Here is an 18,457-nt window from a genome sequence, read left to right on the forward strand (position 1 = left end):
ACTACTTGCACAAGTGTCCATCAAATGTAGCATGTCTGTTCTGCATAGGCCTGAACCCCCTCAGCCAAATCATCAACAAGATTGGCTACGGATACTGACTCAAGAATGGTTACCATTTTGTCTGTCTGGATCTGGAAGTACTCTCTTGACTGTACGCCAACAGTGAGTGAAACATCGACTCACTGCTTCACACCACCAGGATATACAGCAGGATATACATGTCATTCGGACTAGAGAAGTGTGGTTGGATGATTACAAAGAGAGGGAAGGTCATCTGCACAGAAGGGGTCTCGCTCCCAGAAGGAACAATAGCAGACATAGAGGAGAGTTACAAATACCTGGGAATACCACAAGCAAGTGGCAACCTCGATGAGGTCACAAGGAAAAGAGCCACAGCCAAATACCTCCAACGAATAAGGCAAGTCCTGAGAAGCCAGCTCAATGGTAAGAACAAGATCCGTGCAATAAACAGCTATGCCTTGCCAGTAATCAGATACCCTGCAGGAATAATTAGCTGGCCAAAGGAGGAGATCCGAAAACTACTAACAATACATGGAGGGTTCCACCTCAAATCCAGCACCTTGAGACTGTACACGAGCGGCAAGGAAGGAGGAAGAGGACTAGTGAGAGTGAGAACCACTGTCCAAGACGAAACATCCAAGATCCATAGCTACATCAGGGACAAAGCCTCAACAGACAATGTGCTCAGCAAATGTCTCAAACAATGGGGAACAGAAGCTGAGGTGCTGGAGGTACCATCATGGGAGGACAAGCCTCTACATGGGATGTACCACCGGCAAATAACCAAAGTGGCTGACATCAGAAGGTCCTACCAATGGCTGGAAAAAGTTGGACTCAAGGACAGCAAAGACGCCCACATCCTGGCCACCCAGGATGAGAGCCCTAAACACCAGAGCAATTCAGGCCCAGAGCTACCACACCAGACAAGACCCAAGGTGTAGGTTGTGCAAGGAGGACCACGAGACAGTCCAGCACATAACAGCAGGGTGCAAGATACTGGCAGGGAAAGAGTACATGGAACAACATAACCAAGTGGCAGGCATAGTGTACAGAAACATTTATGCAGAATATGGACTGGAACCCCCGAGATCAAAGTGGGAAACACCCCCAAAGGTGGTGGAGAATGACCGAGCTAAGATCCTGTGGGACTTCCAGATCCAGACAGACAAGATGGTATGGGCAAACCATCCGGACATTGTTGTAGTAAATGTAACCCACGTTGTATTCAAGGGCTAACAAGATTTTAAATAATCCGATTTTAAATAATCTAGCTAGGTTCGGCTACGAGAGGAGATGGCGATTTGTAAAACACAGAGACCGTAAGATGGTGCAAATTGGTGAGTTGTATTTACAAAATATATACAAATTAGTCCATAATTTGAAGCAAAAGAAATTATAATAGAAAAATTAAAGTCCTTATGGACGTCCACCAGTCTTTGTTGATGATGGAAAAACCCAAAATAGTCCACTTCCTTCGATGGGGACTTGAGCTGATCCTCCAACTACTTTGGAAGAGTGCTTCCAGATGATAAGTCTTGTGTTTCTGGATCCGCTTATTGTAGCTCGCCAGTCTGGTCAGTAAACCAGACAATCCTTGCTATGGTCGAGGTCCCTTCAGCCACTCCTTTCGTGAGGGATCTCCAACGCACCTGGCCTGTATAAACAGGCCTAATTAATCAGTTACATGTACAGAAGTTTCATAAGTAAATATAACCTATGCAACTAATATTGTTACGCAACAAATCAATATACAATCATAATAGGCAGGAAAACTAGCGCTAGCATACTAGCTCCCGATCCACACTCACCAGTTCCCTCTTGACTAACTGTGATTCTGGCAACGTTTGGTTGAGTGATCATCCAGCTGCACGTCAGAGTCCCGCAGCGCTTTCTGGCTGAGCTGCGATTTGCAGCCATATCAACTGTGCTGTCCAATTTAGGACGCTGACGTGCAGCTGTCACATGACGTCAGAGTCGCGCGAGAACACTATTGTTCTCGCCTGGTTGGTGTTAAACAAATTAAAGGGTTTTAATTAAACCTTTAAATAAAAATAAATAAATAAAACTAAATCTAACAAAATGGAAAATAAAATAAATAAACTAAATCTAATACAGAAAAATTATCCTTGTTACATAAACAACAGAGGAAAGCCGTTGTGGTGGATGTAGCAATACAACGTGACTGCAACATCAGGAAAAAGGAGCACAAAAAGGAAACTTTAGAAATTGGAAGAGGGCCTGGAAGGATGACCACAGACACCACAGTGGTGTCTGTGGTCATCGGGGCCCTTGGGGCCATCACCCCCAAACTGGGGTAGTAGCTACAACAGATCCCAGAAACATCAGACATCTCAGTCCAGAAATGTGCAGTCCTAGGCACAGCCAAGATGCTGCGCAGAACCCTCAAGCTCCCAGGGCTCTAGTAGAGGACCGAACTCAGAGGAAGAAAGAGAGAAGACCACCTGTGGTGGGTGAGAAGAAAAGTAATTTAGATATATATATATATAGCTACATCATATAATTATATATCATAACATATATAATTATGTTATGTTATTAATTTATGTCATGTATGTACTATTGTTTTTCATTGTAGAGTATATGTTTTTCATTCCAGTCTTTAAAATATTAAACTTTGCACATAATTTTTCATTTTCTGTCACAAAAGAAGAAATCAGGTGTTCTGTTCAGTTAATTAGCACTGAAGTAATCATTTTGCCATTTTTTTTGTTTTCACTCTCACTTGAGTAATTTCTCTTAGTTGAGTAAAAATATGTTGAAGTATGGAAACTGAAATAGAATTTTGGTTACCCTACCCACCTCTGATAAAATTGCAATAATTTCTGCATATGCGCCATTCCAGACTTTTATTCAAGAAGTAGGAAAATATTAAGAAGAATCTATAAAGGGAACTGGGACAAATAAGCAAAAGTAAATATTAATGCTACATTGCAGAAATAAAGTCCAGCATATTTGGTGTAATTTGGATGTTACTCTGATTTACATAAACACAATCTTGTAAGCAGACTTTATTAAATCTTTCTATTTTTTTACATGGCAATCTGAAAGTAAAGTGGATTGTGTGGATTTTCCTTTCACTGTTCTACATGCTGTGATGTGATAGTCATATATCCCCAAAGGTCTAAATGCATTTTGATGGCAGCTTAACACCTTGTTGCACTTAAGGGGCTCATGAAAAATGTCCTAAGTTTACTGAAACCTCAAAGTCTCCCATCAAATGGAAAACAGAAAAGCATGTGGGATTTTCATTAGTAGTGCAAACTCTTAAATTCTCCACTGTACACTGAAAGAGGACACATCATGTCCCACATGTCAATTACCATCTCCTTTTAGCCCTGTAAAGACTTGAACTTTTATTACCTGGATGAATGGAACATGTAGAAAAAAATGCTCTGCCAGCAAGATGGCAACGCTTTTGCCATCTTGTTGTTTTTTAAAGTTCTTCTTCAGCCATGCTTTATGGAGTAATAGAACTCATGGGAGACCCCATGCCTCACTAGGGTATGCAGCTATACGTCATGAGGCTGTGGGATAATGGTGGAGAGGCCACAATGTTACAAGTTCATTTATGGAACCCTGTTGAATTGGTTTCCTGGAGCTAAGCAGTGTGAACATCTGCACATGTAATTTTCTATATTTCACATCATACAGTACCACTACATGAAGTTTGAGGGATCAGGAGTTTTTCTTGGCAGTTGTGTTTCTCACAATGACACAAGCAAGCTGAAGAGTCTGTGATGATGTTTGTGTGCAGCAGGCAGGATTTGTGGGACTGAAGTGCAAAATTTAATAAATAATAAATGAAGAACAGAACTTATAAAACTGCAGGATCGAACAAAAAGTAATCCAAAATAAGGCCAGATAGGAGACATCTGGTTGAGGAGAAACTGACTGAGAGTGAGCAGCTTAAAATACTGGGGAGGTGAATGTGGAACAAAGGACCTGGGTCTTCATGTATAATATAGTACACATATTTCACACCTTCCCTATAAACTGTATGGACATTTATTAGGCAAGTTTTAGCTTTGACCACCTCATCATTTTTATACATATTTTCCAACTCCAAACAGCATAAACTGGAATGCTTGTTGAATATAAACATAACTGCTGATGAAGGAGTGTAGGGCCTAAGGAGATCCATATCTTATATGAAGTTGTGCATAATTAGGGAGCTTATTTTCCTCAGGAAAAATGGGCCAAAAAAGGCTCTCATATTTTCACAGCAGGCAAAACGTTTGTGTATATTTACAAAAACTTTCACATCGTTTCAATCTTTGTTCATGCTGATTTGTGTGTAAAATATTGTGTCACATTTTTTTGTGTGTGTACACACACTGTATACATGAGGCCACTGGGGTGATGAGGTAACTGATTGCAGGTGTTAGTTGAAGCAGAAAGAGACAGACTGATGAGAGGGAGAGGACAGGTGGCACAGGGAGCGAGGAAGACTACACAAGAAAACAGGAAATATATCTAACACTACAGAATAATTTGACTAAAGAAAGACAAAAACCAGAGTGAAAAAGAATAACTATAAGAAATAAACTTAGCAAAAAAATAAATAAAATAAGAAGAACTGAATTAAACAAAAATGGAAACAGGACGGATCTAACCACAATAGGAAAGCAACACAAAATAAACTAGAATGAAATCAAACTACCAAAACAACTCAACAACTCGGGATTCCAACAGAATCTCAACAATTTATGAGGACAGACTCCCTTTTGGTCTAATTGGCATTGACATGGGGATAATGTATTGATTTGTGGTGTATCATTATTATTCAGGTGAAATAATGGTCTTTGACAAAATGTACATATAGAATCAGATAATGATCACTTAGAGAAGTAAAATAATTTCTGGGGTTCAGCATGTGAAAGGGAACTTAAGAAAATTAAAAAAAAGTTCTTTATATCATAGTCAAAAGCAAAATGCAAGCAGATTGCCTTTGCCTTGGTATGTGCTGTGCTTGTCCCTTTGGTGATGACAAACAGCCTGCATTAGAGTGCCCTGGACTCATTTGTCAAATTTGCTCTGACATCAGAAATACTTCGGCTTTCAGGCCTGATAAGAACTGTGGTGTAATCTGTCTTGGAGTCAGTTCACAAACAATATGGTTGACTGTATGCTTTTCATCACCTTCAATGGATGTGTTATGGAGGAAAAGAACCTGTACAATCTGAAGGCTCCAGGCGTTTAATGCCAGCCCATTTGTTTGGGCCAGAAACATTATTCATCAATCGTCACCATGTCTCCAGATATTACAGGTGTACAAGAAATAACCTCTGGAGATTGAGGTTCTTTTTTCTTTTGCTTTTTTTCTTCTTTTTTGTCCAGGAATTGAAATGAAAATGATAAAGTTATTGTGATGTTTACAGTGTACCCTGTGTTTCTTGTTCAGCCAATCCAAGTCACGCCCCTCATTTCCGTTATTCCTCGCACCTGTGTTTCTCCCTAATTGTCTCCCTTCTTAAACCTCCCTCAGTCACAACCAAGCTGCCAGATTATCGAACGCTTTCAGCTAGTAGTTTTCCAGCACTCTTACCTCGCCCTTATAATCACGACCACGCCTTGTTCCTCGGACCTGTCCCTTTTGCCTCGCCCTTGTCGGACTATTACTGATTGCCTTTCTGGATCTCGACCCACGCCTGTTACTGTAACTCCGCTCTCGCCCACTCCCACGGATTCTGTTCTCTGTCCCGATCGTGTATGACCTCCGCCCGTCTGACTAGGATTCAGGATCTGGATTTGGTTCGTCTGCTTCCCCCACAAGTTGGCACGCTGCCCTGCATCAGCGCTTCCCTCCCCAGGCACTTCGTCCCGAGCTCTGCGTCAGCGCAGCATCTGCTCCACTCCTTGTTCCTCAGCCGATCCCCACATTTACTGAACGCCAGGTTAGTGTTTCCCTTCACACATACGCTAACTGATCCCTTTGTTGCTATTTCTCCGGTCATCAACCTCTCCTTTTCGCCCCCCCTTCGCAGTGCTGCAGCTGACGATCCTGTGCCCGGTTCAAGCTGCCTTTTAATAAATATCAGATTTACTGCTCACTCCTGTGTCGTGGCTGAATTTCTGGGTCCCTCTAGTGTACCATTACAGTATAATCTGGCCACTATGGACCCATCGCACGCACAGGAATGGCGCGCTACAGTAGAGAAATCCATTATTAAATTGGAAGCTAATATGGAGGAAATGATGTCTATGCTGTCAAAGTTGACAAACCCCACAGCGCCTCCTAGTGCCTCGGCTGCCCCACGACAAGCTCCTCCTCAGCTGGTGCGGTTACCTCTTCCGCAGGAGCCCCGTCTTTCCCCCCCTGAGGTTTTCTGTGGTGAGCCTAGCCAATGTCGGCCCTTTATTACCCAGTGTGAGATTCATTTTGAGCTTCAGCCCAGCTCTTTTCCCTCTGAGCGAGCTAAGGTTGCTTACATGATTTCTTTACTATCTGGCAAAGCTAAGATTTGGGGTACGGCTGAATGGCAGAAAGACTCCATCTGTTACAGTTTTGATGATTTCTCCAAGGAATTAATGCGTGTTTTTGATCCTTGCCTCCCTGAGAGAGAGGCAGCTCGAGGGCTCTGGAGAATAAAACAGGGCAAGAGGCGTATTAATGAATATATCATTGACTTTCATACCCTTTCTGCTGACAGTGATTGGAATGATGAAGCCTTGTGTGATGCCTTTTACCAAGGTCTGAGCGAAAGCATTAAAGATGAACTCTCAACTCGTGACCCCCCTAAGGATCTGGCTGACCTCGAAACCATGGCATCACGGATCGATCAACGGATGCATGAAAGAAGGCTAGAGAAGGCTTCCGACCGACTATACCCGACTACATCCTTGGGAGTCCCCTCCCGGCTCACAATGAGGTCATCGTTGCCCAAACCACCTTCCTTTCCCTCCCAGGACCAACCAGAACCTATGCAGATTGGTCGTTCCAGGCTGACACCCGAGGAGAGGGAGCGCAGGCTCAAGAAGGGCCTTTGTTTCTACTGTGGCAGTGATGACCATCAACTTCGGCAATGTCCCTCCAAGAGGTTAGTTCCTTCAGTCTGTAGCGCTCTACTTAACCAACATACAACTACTAAATCTTCATTAATTACCATCAATGCGCAGATTTCTATGTGTGGTCGCTCCCACTCCTTAGCAGCTTTTGTTGATTCTGGAGCCGACACTGAATTTATGGATGCGGAGTTAGCCCGCTCACTCAATTTGAAATTAAGAGAAAGTACTCGGAAGACTGAGGTCCAGGCTATTGACGGTCATGTTTTACACCAGGTCAAGCTGGAGACAGAGCCAGTCCGACTGATTGTGGGAGGGAACCATCAGGAATCCATCTCTTTTCTCATCATCAACTCTCCTAACCTTCCGTTAATTCTTGGTGCCACCTGGTTGAGACTACATAACCCACATATTGACTGGGTCCATGGTTTGGTCCTTGGATGGAGCACTCATTGCCTGTCCACCTGTCTTCAAGCTGCTAATCATCCAGGGCCAGTTCCCTTGGATTCCCCAGTTCAGGACCCTGACCTTTCAGGGATCCCCAAGGACTACCATGACCTTAAGGAGGTTTTCAGTAAACATCGTGCCACTTCTCTGCCTCCACACCGCCCCTATGATTGTGCCATTAACCTGCTTCCTGGCACCTGCCCACCCAAGGGTCGTCTATTTTCACTCTCAGTCCCTGAAGACCAAGCCATGCGAGACTATATAAAGGAGGCCCTCCAAGCAGGAATCATTCGTCCTTCCTCATCCCCTGCTGGTGCAGGATTTTTCTTTGTAGGAAAGAAGGATGGTTCACTTCGCCCCTGCATCGACTACAGAGGACTCAATGACATCACCATCAAGAACCGTTATCCCCTCCCACTCACAGACACTGCATTTGAACGCATCCAAGGCTCTACCATCTTTACTAAATTAGACCTAAGGAATGCGAGATCATCTGGTGCGTATTCGGGAGGGAGATGAGTGGAAAACTGCCTTCAACACCCCTACTGGGCATTATGAATATTTAGTGATGCCATTTGGGTTGACTAATGCACCAGCAGTCTTCCAGGCCCTTGTGAATGATGTTCTTAGGGACATGATTGGTCTTTATGTCTTTGTCTATCTAGATGACATCCTGGTTTTCTAAGGATCTACCCTCACACATCAACCATGTCCGCTCAGTGCTTCTTCGTTTACTACAGAATAACCTGTTTGTTAAACCTGAGAAGTGTGAATTTCATGTGTCCCAGACTTCCTTCTTAGGCTTTCTAGTCTCCCCAACCAGCTATCCATGGAGGACCGCAAGGTTTCCGCTGTGCTGAATTGGCCTACCCTCAAGACCGTAAGCAACTCCAGCGGTTCCTGGGTTTTGCTAATTTCTATAGGCGGTTCATTCGCAATTACAGTTCTATTGCCTCACCCCTTCATGCTCTAACCTCTCCCAAGTCTCGCTTTTCAGTGGAACCCTAATGCGGAAAAGGCTTTTCAAAGACTTAAACACCTGTTCTCCACTGCACCAGTTCTCCATTCTCCTGACCTGAATAGACAGTTCATTGTGGAGGTCGACGCATCGGAGTCTGGTGTTGGCGCAATCCTTAGCCAGAGGTATGAGGATGATAAGGTTCATCCATGCGCCTTCTTTTCTAGAAGCCTCTCCTCTGCTGAGTGCAACTATGACGTGGGGACCGAGAATTGCTGGCAGTTAAACTAGCGTTGGAGGAATGGAGACATTGGCTAGAAGGAGCTAAGGAACCCTTCCTAGTGTGGACTGACCACAAGAACCTCCAGTACCTCAAGTCAGCTAAAAGACTCAACACCAGGCAAGCCAGGTGGGCCCTCTTTTTCTCTCGTTTTGTATTCACTTTGTCCTACAGGCCTGGCTCCAAAAATGTGAAGCCTGATGCATTGTCCAGGATTCATGAACCCCTGAACGAACCAGTGACTTGTTCAGAAGAATTTATCCTTCCAAAGTCTGTTCGGCTGGCGGTAACTCGGCTAGAGGTTGAGAATCGGGTCAGGGAGGCCAACCAACTGCAACGGCCCCCCCCAGGCTGTCCTCCCCAACGCCTCTTCGTACCTGACAATCTTATCCCTGAGGTACTAAAGCTTTGCCATGTATCTAAATTGTTTTGCCACCCTGGTGTAGTCAAAACTCTAAGAGTGGTCCAGTCACGCTTCTGGTGGAGGAACATGGGAAAGGATGTCAAAGAGTTTGTCTCTGCCTGCCGGGTCTGCTCTCAGGCTAAACCTTCTCGCCGACCCCCAGCAGGGCTTCTTCACCCTCTACCTGTTCCCCACCGGCCTTGGTCGCATATTTCGATGGATTTCATCACAGGATTACCCACCTCAAACAGGTACACTACCATACTCACGATAGTCGATCGCTTCTCCAAAATGACACACTTGGTTCCCCTTGTGAAATTGCCCTCCTCTAAGGAATTAGGTGAGATCCTCACTAGAGAGGTGTTCAGACTTCATGGGCTTCCCAGGGACATTGTCTCTGACCGTGGCCCTCAATTCGTCTCTCGTTTTTGGAAAGAGTTTTGTAAGCAGCTGGGGATCCAGGTGAGCCTCTCCTCAGGTTTCCATCCACAGACGGATGGGCAAACTGAGCGTCTTAATCAGGAAGTGGAGATCAAGCTCCGCATGCTCTGTGAACAGGATCCAACCAAGTGGGCACAGAACTTGCCCTGGGTAGAGCATGCCATCAATTCCCTTCCCTCCAGTGCCACTGGGTTGTCTCCCTTTCACACTGTTTATGGTTTCCAGCCACCTGTTTTTTCCTTGCAGGAGCGGTCGGCCATGGTTCCCTCTGCCCATGCCTCAGCGAGGAGGTGCCTCAGGGTGTGGAGAAAGGCCCGCAGGGCTCTCTTAACTGCGTCTGCCATGTATTCCAGGTCAGCAAACCGACACAGGATCCCGGCTCCTGCTTACCTTGTAGGTCAAAGGGTGTGGCTGTCAACCAAGGACCTTCCCCTTCGGGTGGAGAACAAGAAATTGGCGCCACGCTTTTGTCGGACTGCTCCCCATCTCCAAGGTGGTGAATCCTGTGGCCGTCCGCCTCCAGCTGCCTTCTTCTCTGAAGGTCCATCCCACTTTCCATGTCTCACGCATCAAGCCTGTTGCCACTTCCAGATTCATGCCCTCCTCCAAACCCCCTCCCGCCCGGTTCTTTGCTGGGGTCCCGTCTACACTGTGAGGCGCCTTCTCCGATCCAGAAGGTGGGGCCGTGCCACCCATTACCTGGTGGACTGGGAAGGTTATGGGGAGGAGCGCTCGTGGGTTCCTTCCGCCACATTGTGGACAAAACCCTTATCAGAGATTTCCATCGTGATCACCCCGACCAGCCTGGTGGTCCTTCAGGGCCGGACCTTGAGGAGGGGTACTGTGATGTTTACAGTGTACCCTGTGTTTCTTGTTCAGCCAATCCAAGTCACGCCTCATTTCCGCTATTCCTCGCACCTGTGTTTCTCCCTAATTGTCTCCCTTCTTAAACCTCCTCAGTCACAACCAAGCTGCCAGATTATCGAACGCTTTCAGCTAGTAGTTTTCCAGCACTCTTACCTCGCCTTATAATCACGACCACGCCTTGTTCCTCGGACCTGTCCTTTTGCCTCGCCTTGTCGGACTATTACTGATTGCCTTTCTGGATCTCGACCCACGCCTGTTACTGTAACTCCGCCTCGCCCACTCCCACGGATTCTGTTCTCTGTCCCGATCGTGTATGACCTCCGCCCGTCTGACTAGGATTCAGGATCTGGATTTGGTTCGTCTGCTTCCCCCACAAGTTGGCACGCTGCCCTGCATCAGCGCTTCCCTCCCCAGGCACTTCGTCCCGAGCTCTGCGTCAGCGCAGCATCTGCTCCACTCCTTGTTCCTCAGCCGATCCCCACATTTACTGAACGCCAGGTTAGTGTTTCCCTTCACACATACGCTAACTGATCCCTTTGTTGCTATTTCTCCGGTCATCAACCTCTCCTTTTCGCCCCCCCTTCGCAGTGCTGCAGCTGACGATCCTGTGCCCGGTTCAAGCTGCCTTTTAATAAATATCAGATTTACTGCTCACTCCTGTGTCGTGGCTGGATTTCTGGGTCCCTCTAGTGTACCATTACAGTTATGAACAGAAGCAGCTGAGTGTAACTCTGACTCTGGTGGTTTGGTTTACCACCATAGTTGGAGCTGAGTTTCCACTGTCTCGTTTGTAGCAGGACTATTCGTAGGAAGCCAAAACCACGAGAAGAAGCAGCATTCAGCTTTTATGCCCCACAAATCTTGAGCAAACTTCCAGAAAACTGTAAAACAGCAGAAACACTGACTTCCTTTAAATCTTGTCTAAAAACCAGAGTTGTATTTGAAATGTAATCAATTACAAATTTAATAATGGCACTTCACTTAATGTAATGTTTTGATTGTTGATTCTATGTTGCATGACTTTGTGTTTTTGTGTTTGTCATGAAGTAAAGCACTTTGAAATGCCTTGCTGGTGGAGTGTGCTATTCAAATAAAATTTTATTTGATTTTGATTTGATTTGAAGCAGTTGGTGCCTTGACAGTGGAACAGAGACAAACATTTAGATAGCCATTTGATAACGTGGCTAGTAGAGGGAAGATAGGATGCTCTTTCAGTTGAGGGAATGGTTGGGGCGAATCATCAGGCAAGTAGAACCAGCTCCACTTTGAAAAGGAGTTTTCAGAGTGTGTTTACTATGGTGCAAAAGTGCAAGGTAACTCCCTACATTTACTCACATAACTAATTATGTACAATTTATCTATACTTTGTACTTTAAGTTGTTTACAAAACCTACACAGTGTAAGCTTACTTTGGTTTATGTTCAAGACTATGTCCATGTAAACATTCTGAATACTATTTTAACAAATGTAAATAATGTCAGTTTTATCCATGTCCTTTGAGTAAAAAAAATATATTATAGTTATTGGACATTTTATTATTTTTCCACTTTGCTATCAACAAAATTGTGGAAAAAAGTAAAAGTGGACTTTATATCAAAACATTCTGTGCATATTCTGTACAGACACACATTCTGTGTGGGTGGGCACAAGTATGTCCTTAACCTAAATGGTCAGTTTACTTTTGTTTTATTTTCTGGCTTGGTGCATTTTCTGCAAGTTACATGTGACTATGCACTGAAGGTCGCTAAAAATGAACAAGCAGACTTTTAACCCCACAATTGTAAGAGGAGTTGAGTGGACACTGAGCTTTTTACCTTGTGTGTGGTTCTGGTGGGGTCAAACTAACACTGTGTTTTGCTGTTGTTGTTTTTGAAAACTGAAAAGACATTGGGACACCTCCATCACTACTCTACTGACATCTGCCACACTCTTCCTGAGCGTCACAACAAGACTGTGGGAGAGTAAAGCGGTTAAATCTACAGTAGTTGAAACGTTTTCCAGAAAGAGTAGAAATGAAGCAAAACTTGTTGCTTCACTTCCTCTTCCTCTGGAAGTCTCAGACACACAACCTGAGACTGGGAATCTCCATCCTCCTGCTCCCATGGCTCATGCGGGTAGGTTATGCTTTCCTGTCTTTATTAGTTAGTGTAATTTCTAACAAAAGTAGGTTATGCAGACGTGAGTGTGTGTTACTATTGCTTTGCTCTCTTTGGTTCTTGCAACAGATCAGCTGTCATTGTTTGTCATGAGTGGGTTTTGCCTGGTAAAAACCATCCCCTTGTCCTAGTGTCTGGGGTCTCAGCTATTGAGAAACAATTGCTTCCTTGAAGTGGATACTCTGTTAACGTTTCAAATTTTACCCAGTCATGGTTGTGCTGTGGTGGCATAGGGGATAGCGTGACCCATGTTTACAGGCCTTAAGTACTTCATTTTTGTGAAGTACTTTTTACTTTTACAAATAAGAAGTACCAGTGTAAGATTGTACACTCTACTTTCAGTGAAATTGTATCAAAGCTTATGCTTTTACTTGAATGTATTTTTATTCTCTTTCCACCTCTGCTGTAGTGATGTTGTGGTGACTGGAGACCAAAAGAAGTTTCTTGGAAAGTGACTGACTCTTGGAATGTTCTAAAACAAGATAAATATTAACAAAACACCTGAATTGCCACAACCAAAAGAACAATCATTATGAGTTGTGAGGATATGTGATCCTAATTGCCCAACTGAAGAAACAATACAAAATACAGCCCAGGATGTATTAATTTATCACTAACATAGTGTCTGAGCAGGGTTCAGTTCTGTTTTTGTTCTGAAATGACCCTCAGGAGTATAGCTTCATTGAGAAAACAGAGACAGTCATAATTTGAATGGATAGGCTGTCATCTTGTGAGACTGCCTGAAAATAAGAAAACAATACAGGCCATGCAGATTGTCTCCTGGTTTCTGCAGAACTTCTCTTTGAGACTGTTTTAGGCATCTACGAGGAATAAGATACTCTTTAACAAGAAAGCAAAGTAGAATAGTCATATAGCAATTTAAATTGTCTAGCCGCAGTTTAATCTGATTGACCTGCTTAAGCATTTTATAAACTAGTATGCATCAAGGCCATCAAAGCTTCCTGGGTTGAGTTTCCATTAACATTGAACAGTTAGGAGCTGGTTGTCAAAGTTGCATAACATGAAGAATACATGTACCATACATGAAGATGTTTTATTTTGTTTTCAATACTATGATGTAGCCTCACTGATAGAGCCATAGGTGAAGGAGGTGGTATTGGGATGCAGTGCCTGAGAAGTAAGAAGATGACAAAAGACAAACATTGGGTCTCACAAGCAATATCTAACATCAAAACTGAGGAGAAAAGTAATTAAAGGCAACTACTAACCTTGGTTCACCAAAAATAAAGATGTAAACTTGTTATCTACATGCTCTTTTGGTTTCTTTTTCATATGTTGTAATACTACCACATCATATGTGTTCTACATTTGTCTTAATCATTAAAATCACTTTATTGGACTAAACAAATCAACTCAAGGATGACTTAAGTCACTGGCAGGTGGGGCACCAAACCAAAACATAGAAACCTTATTGCTACCATTGGCACAGATCACCACCTTCTCCTAAACACCCACTGTATTTAGTCACAGCAAACAGGTGAAACATATTTAATACAGCTGATTGTTGGACATCTAGTTTCCTCATTTTCATGGATGGACATCACATCAGTACCGTATAAGTTGACAGTTAAATCCAGATGTTTGTGAAGCTTTTACAGCACCTGCAAACCTGAGTTCACAGTTAAAGGTTTATGATTACATATGCAAGTGGAGAATAAAAACCTTCATGACATTCATGGGTAACACTTGTATTTGAAGGAGTGTGTGTAACACTGACATAACACTGTCATAAACATAACACCTGTCATGAGCACAAAGGAGTATTCAGGAGTGTTTAAGACTGGTGTCTTTAAGTGTCATTTAATAAATAATGGCACTTTTATTGCAAAGTTGACATTGTTTAAAGTTACTTTGTTATGACAACTTGACTTTAAAATGGCAAAAAGACTTTATTATAACAACATGACAATAACAAAGGAATTATAATCTGTCATTGATGTGTTATAACAGATATTACTGATCAATCTTTAACATGTTCCATCACTTTATATGTTAATGTTACATTCAAAATAATAGTGTTATGCCTTAATAACAATTAAGGCATAACACTATTATTTTGGTGTTATGCATTTTAACACATATAGTAATGCACTTTAACCCTCTGAGGTCGACGCCCGCCCTGTGGCGGGCATGACGTTATGCATTTAAAAGACTATAAGAGTATAATAAAATGTTACAACTCAACACAATGTGATTTTTATTGATAGATTTTGTAAGCACCATAGTTTCCTGTTAACCAGTAAATATTCCACAGGCAGGTTGTAAATTTTCAGAAACACATAATGAAATGTTTTATCATGAGAAATTTTATAGTAATGCACTCTTATTAAGCAGTATTTATTAAAAACAGCATATCAAATATTTAATACTTACATTGACAAAATAAAAATATTTTAATAAAATAAATAATCAGACATTAATAAAATAGTTGATCAATGTATTTTTTACTTTTTATTGATCATAAAATAAAACTGCAGTATGTGAAATATTATTTTTTAAATCAGAAAGGAGGCACTGCTCCTATCATCATCTGCAGAAATGCACCGCTCCCTTTCAAAAACAACCAATCAGAGCCAGAAAGAGGGTCTTGGTGCTGTCAACCATGTTTGTGTGCACACTGCTAAATGTGCTAATTGTGCAGAAGCAACTTACCATTCCAGGTAAACTGTTTGCACTGGAAGCACTGGGAGAAAGCAGAGCAGCTTAGTGTTATCTGTCTCACAGCATACTGTGACAGCATAGTGACAGTTTTAACAAATATGTAAAAAAAAATCATTAGTTTCTAAAAGCTATGTACTGTGACTTTTCTTATTTTATTAATTATTTTAAACACAAAACTAATTACCTCGGTATTACATAAATTATTATTAATGTTGTAATCGATACCAAGCCTGTGTTTTTTTGCTTCACCTAATGCCTCCCCATCACATAAGACATCAACATGTCTGTTCTTGTTAGTGACTTGACTTTTGAATTTTATTGAACTTGAATTTATTAGCTTGCAGTCTGCTTTTGCTAAGACGTCCTCCTTAACTTAAAGTTTAACTATTATCTTATTTTCCCAAGAGGCCAATCATAATGAAGTGCTTCATTAAACAGTTAAACATTCAAAAATAATATAAAACACTTGTCACAAGTATGCATTTATGTAGTGCATACTTGCAATAATAAGTGCATTCATACTCAACTGCATTGTTTCCTGGGTTGATAAATGGGACAGAATAAGGATGAGTTTCCTTCAAGTAATGCCTCATTTTTAAAATTCAGTTTCTTTTCAGACTTCCTCCCATTTTGGTGCATTCGCACTGACATTAAAAATGTGTCAGGGAAGCTGTCACAGTCCTATTCTCTTAAATAATGAGCGAGTAAATTCTTTGAGTGAGACATCTTACCATCCCTGGGAGTAATCCTTAGTGATATGTGTCAAACCAAGAGAGGGAAGCTGGTCTGCGGGGCTTCGTTATAAGACTGGCTGAGCAGACAAAAGGAATCCTTGATGAAGTTCCTTTGAAGTGCTTTTTCCAGAAGTCCTTGGAAATACCTACTGATGAAGTTCAAATTGTCTGGCCTGGAGGCACAAGGCACTCGATGGTTTGGCTTTGCACTGTAAATATTCCCTAGAAGTGAGGTTCTATGCTGGCTTCGTTTTGCAAAGAAAGAAAGATAAAAAAAAAAAAAAAAAAAAAAAAAAAGAAATAAACTGAAATAATTCTCCTAATTCTCTCAGGAAATAAAAATCCTTAGAGAATTAGGGTTTAAAAACAAGATGGTGATATCGTCCTTGAAAATTATGAAAAATAATGCTTGTTCATGCATTATGAACATAATTACCTTTGCAGGGTTACAATGGGGGCTAGTGCCCATCTGACACAGGTTGCCAATCCAGCTCAGCTTTTCTAAATATCAATTTGAAGGCTTAAACTAACAGTTCCAGTCATATGAATAACATGGGGGATAAAGTTTCACTGAGATTAATTGACTTGCAAAAAACATTAACACTCAATAATATATTACTACGGAAAGAACACATCATTATTGACCCTTTCCTTGTGCCAGGTCTCAGCTGAAATACAGGACAAACTTGGGATTTGCTCAAACAATCCTGCTTCTGAGCGGGTTTTGATTGGTGGAATGAGTTGCTGTAGTAAGTTGCCTCAGGATAATGGCTATTTGACTTTCTGAAACCGAAAGTTGATAGTTACCTCAGAATTTACTCAAAAAGTATCCAAACTCTAAAATTTTCCCATGATGTATGTAATGTACCAGTTTGATTCTAAGGAGCTTACCGACATTGCCTGTAAACAACCGTCCTCCACTGTGAAGAGAAAAGAGTGTATCTGGACTGTTAATATTAATTTAATATTTGGAAGCGTAGCCAATATGTCAGTTTTATAGCATAATTTATTTTATCACGTTATGATTAAGCAGCTATAGTACGCTGGCAATATGCTAGCTAATGTTGAAACAGCAAGATAAATGCAAGTAACCATGGCAACCTGTGATAGTTTGAAGGCTAGTCATTTCTTTCTGCAGTGAAGTTTCACGCGCATCCACTATGTTTACAAGCAAACAATCTCTCCATAAGGTCCTTTATTTACTGAAGCTAAGTAAATAACTTAACAGTAAATAACTGCTCATCTTGATCTAAAAATAATATAATGGATGTCAGAGGAAACAGATGTGAGTCCCCACTTATTTTTCAGATTAATTATCAGATGTCACGTTTCTGAGAGGCATACAGGAAAACCTCCTGCAGTCATTTAGGACACAGTTGTAACAAGTAAAAGCGGTGACTTGCTGGTGACTCCTGTTGCGATTCCACATGCTGCCTTGAGAAACAACATCTGTGACAGGACACCGTGCTGGTCCTCATGTGCTTCACACTAAAAAACAGGAGGATACGAGACAGCAGGCTCAAACAGTTGCCAATTATTTCTTAAGGTCAATGCCTACAGCAACTTGTAGATATAATATCAAAGTTTAAATTCATAGAATTTCTGAAATCTTCATATAATTAATAAATTCTATGAAGATTCTTTATAGCTAGAATTTATAAATCTATGAAGCTGCAACAGAATAATTGTCTACCCAAATAAATTTGCAGGACTTTTATCATTTTGGATTACAATGACTGGATTCACAATTTTGGATTCTTTATGTTTGAGTTGCTATGAGTTTAATTTATTCTGCTCTTGTTCTTTATCTTTGCATGTGTTGCTATATGTGGTCTCCTTATTACTGATTGCTCCAAGATGTCCTCAGTTTTATCAACTTGTCAGAGTCAGCTCATGTTCATCTGCTGCAGTAATCCCCGTTAATTTGATTTTTAGAAATTTGTAAAATGCGACATAACTATTGTTAGCTGTTCCTGCTTCTATATTCTGACCATCAGAAAACACAGGGGAGATATTTCCTCCAGGGTTGAACTAGGTCTGGTCTTCAGGTTGAACTCCCGTCACTTGTGAAGGACATGAAAACACGTGGCGGCTCTGAGGTACTGAAGAGATAAATGTTTAATAGTTCCTACTCAATAATTACAGGCTGCACAGACTTTTCATAACTACCGCTGCTCTGTTCACCATCTAACTCTCTACCAGTGAGATGGAAACATATGTGTTATGGCCTGCAGCGCCCCCTTTTGACTGGAGGACTGCTGTCACACATCTTTCTCACCTACACACAATGTATTCACTACTTGTGGAGCTCCTCGTCCCATATAATTGAGGCACTTTCAGCAACAGTACATACTAATCATATAGAAAATGTTGTTATGGACTGTAAAGGTTTGTAGATACCTCATCTAACACTGGACTGTGAAATTAAGTGGAGTATGACACTGA

The 18,457-nt window shown here is 41.9% G+C and overlaps 1 protein-coding gene across 1 annotated transcript; it reads left to right on the top strand.

Annotated features, from left to right (window-relative positions):
• Window positions 1-5,418: 5,418 nt before the first annotated feature.
• On the top strand, window positions 5,419-6,739 carry LOC122825873. The gene is made up of 3 exons (XM_044107452.1): window positions 5,419-5,936; window positions 6,027-6,538; window positions 6,693-6,739. The coding sequence occupies exons 1-3, from the start codon at window positions 5,752-5,754 to the stop codon at window positions 6,737-6,739; spliced, it is 744 nt and encodes a 247-aa protein (XP_043963387.1). The 5' UTR covers window positions 5,419-5,751.
• The last annotated feature ends 11,718 nt before the right edge of the window (window positions 6,740-18,457 follow it).

This window comes from Gambusia affinis, linkage group LG22 (assembly GCF_019740435.1).
Source record: "Gambusia affinis linkage group LG22, SWU_Gaff_1.0, whole genome shotgun sequence".
In the NCBI taxonomy this organism is placed as follows: domain Eukaryota; kingdom Metazoa; phylum Chordata; class Actinopteri; order Cyprinodontiformes; family Poeciliidae; genus Gambusia; species Gambusia affinis.

Excerpts from the sequence above, each read along its gene's own strand:
- LOC122825873 (XM_044107452.1), top strand. The coding sequence starts at position 5,752 with ATGACCTCCGCCCGTCTGACTAGGATTCAGGATCTGGATTTGGTTCGT. Across the intron at positions 5,937-6,026 it reads CCACATTTACTGAACGCCAG|TGCTGCAGCTGACGATCCTG; the intron begins GTTAGTGTTTCC and ends CCCCCTTCGCAG. Across the intron at positions 6,539-6,692 it reads ATGGCAGAAAGACTCCATCT|TGATTGGAATGATGAAGCCT; the intron begins GTTACAGTTTTG and ends TTCTGCTGACAG.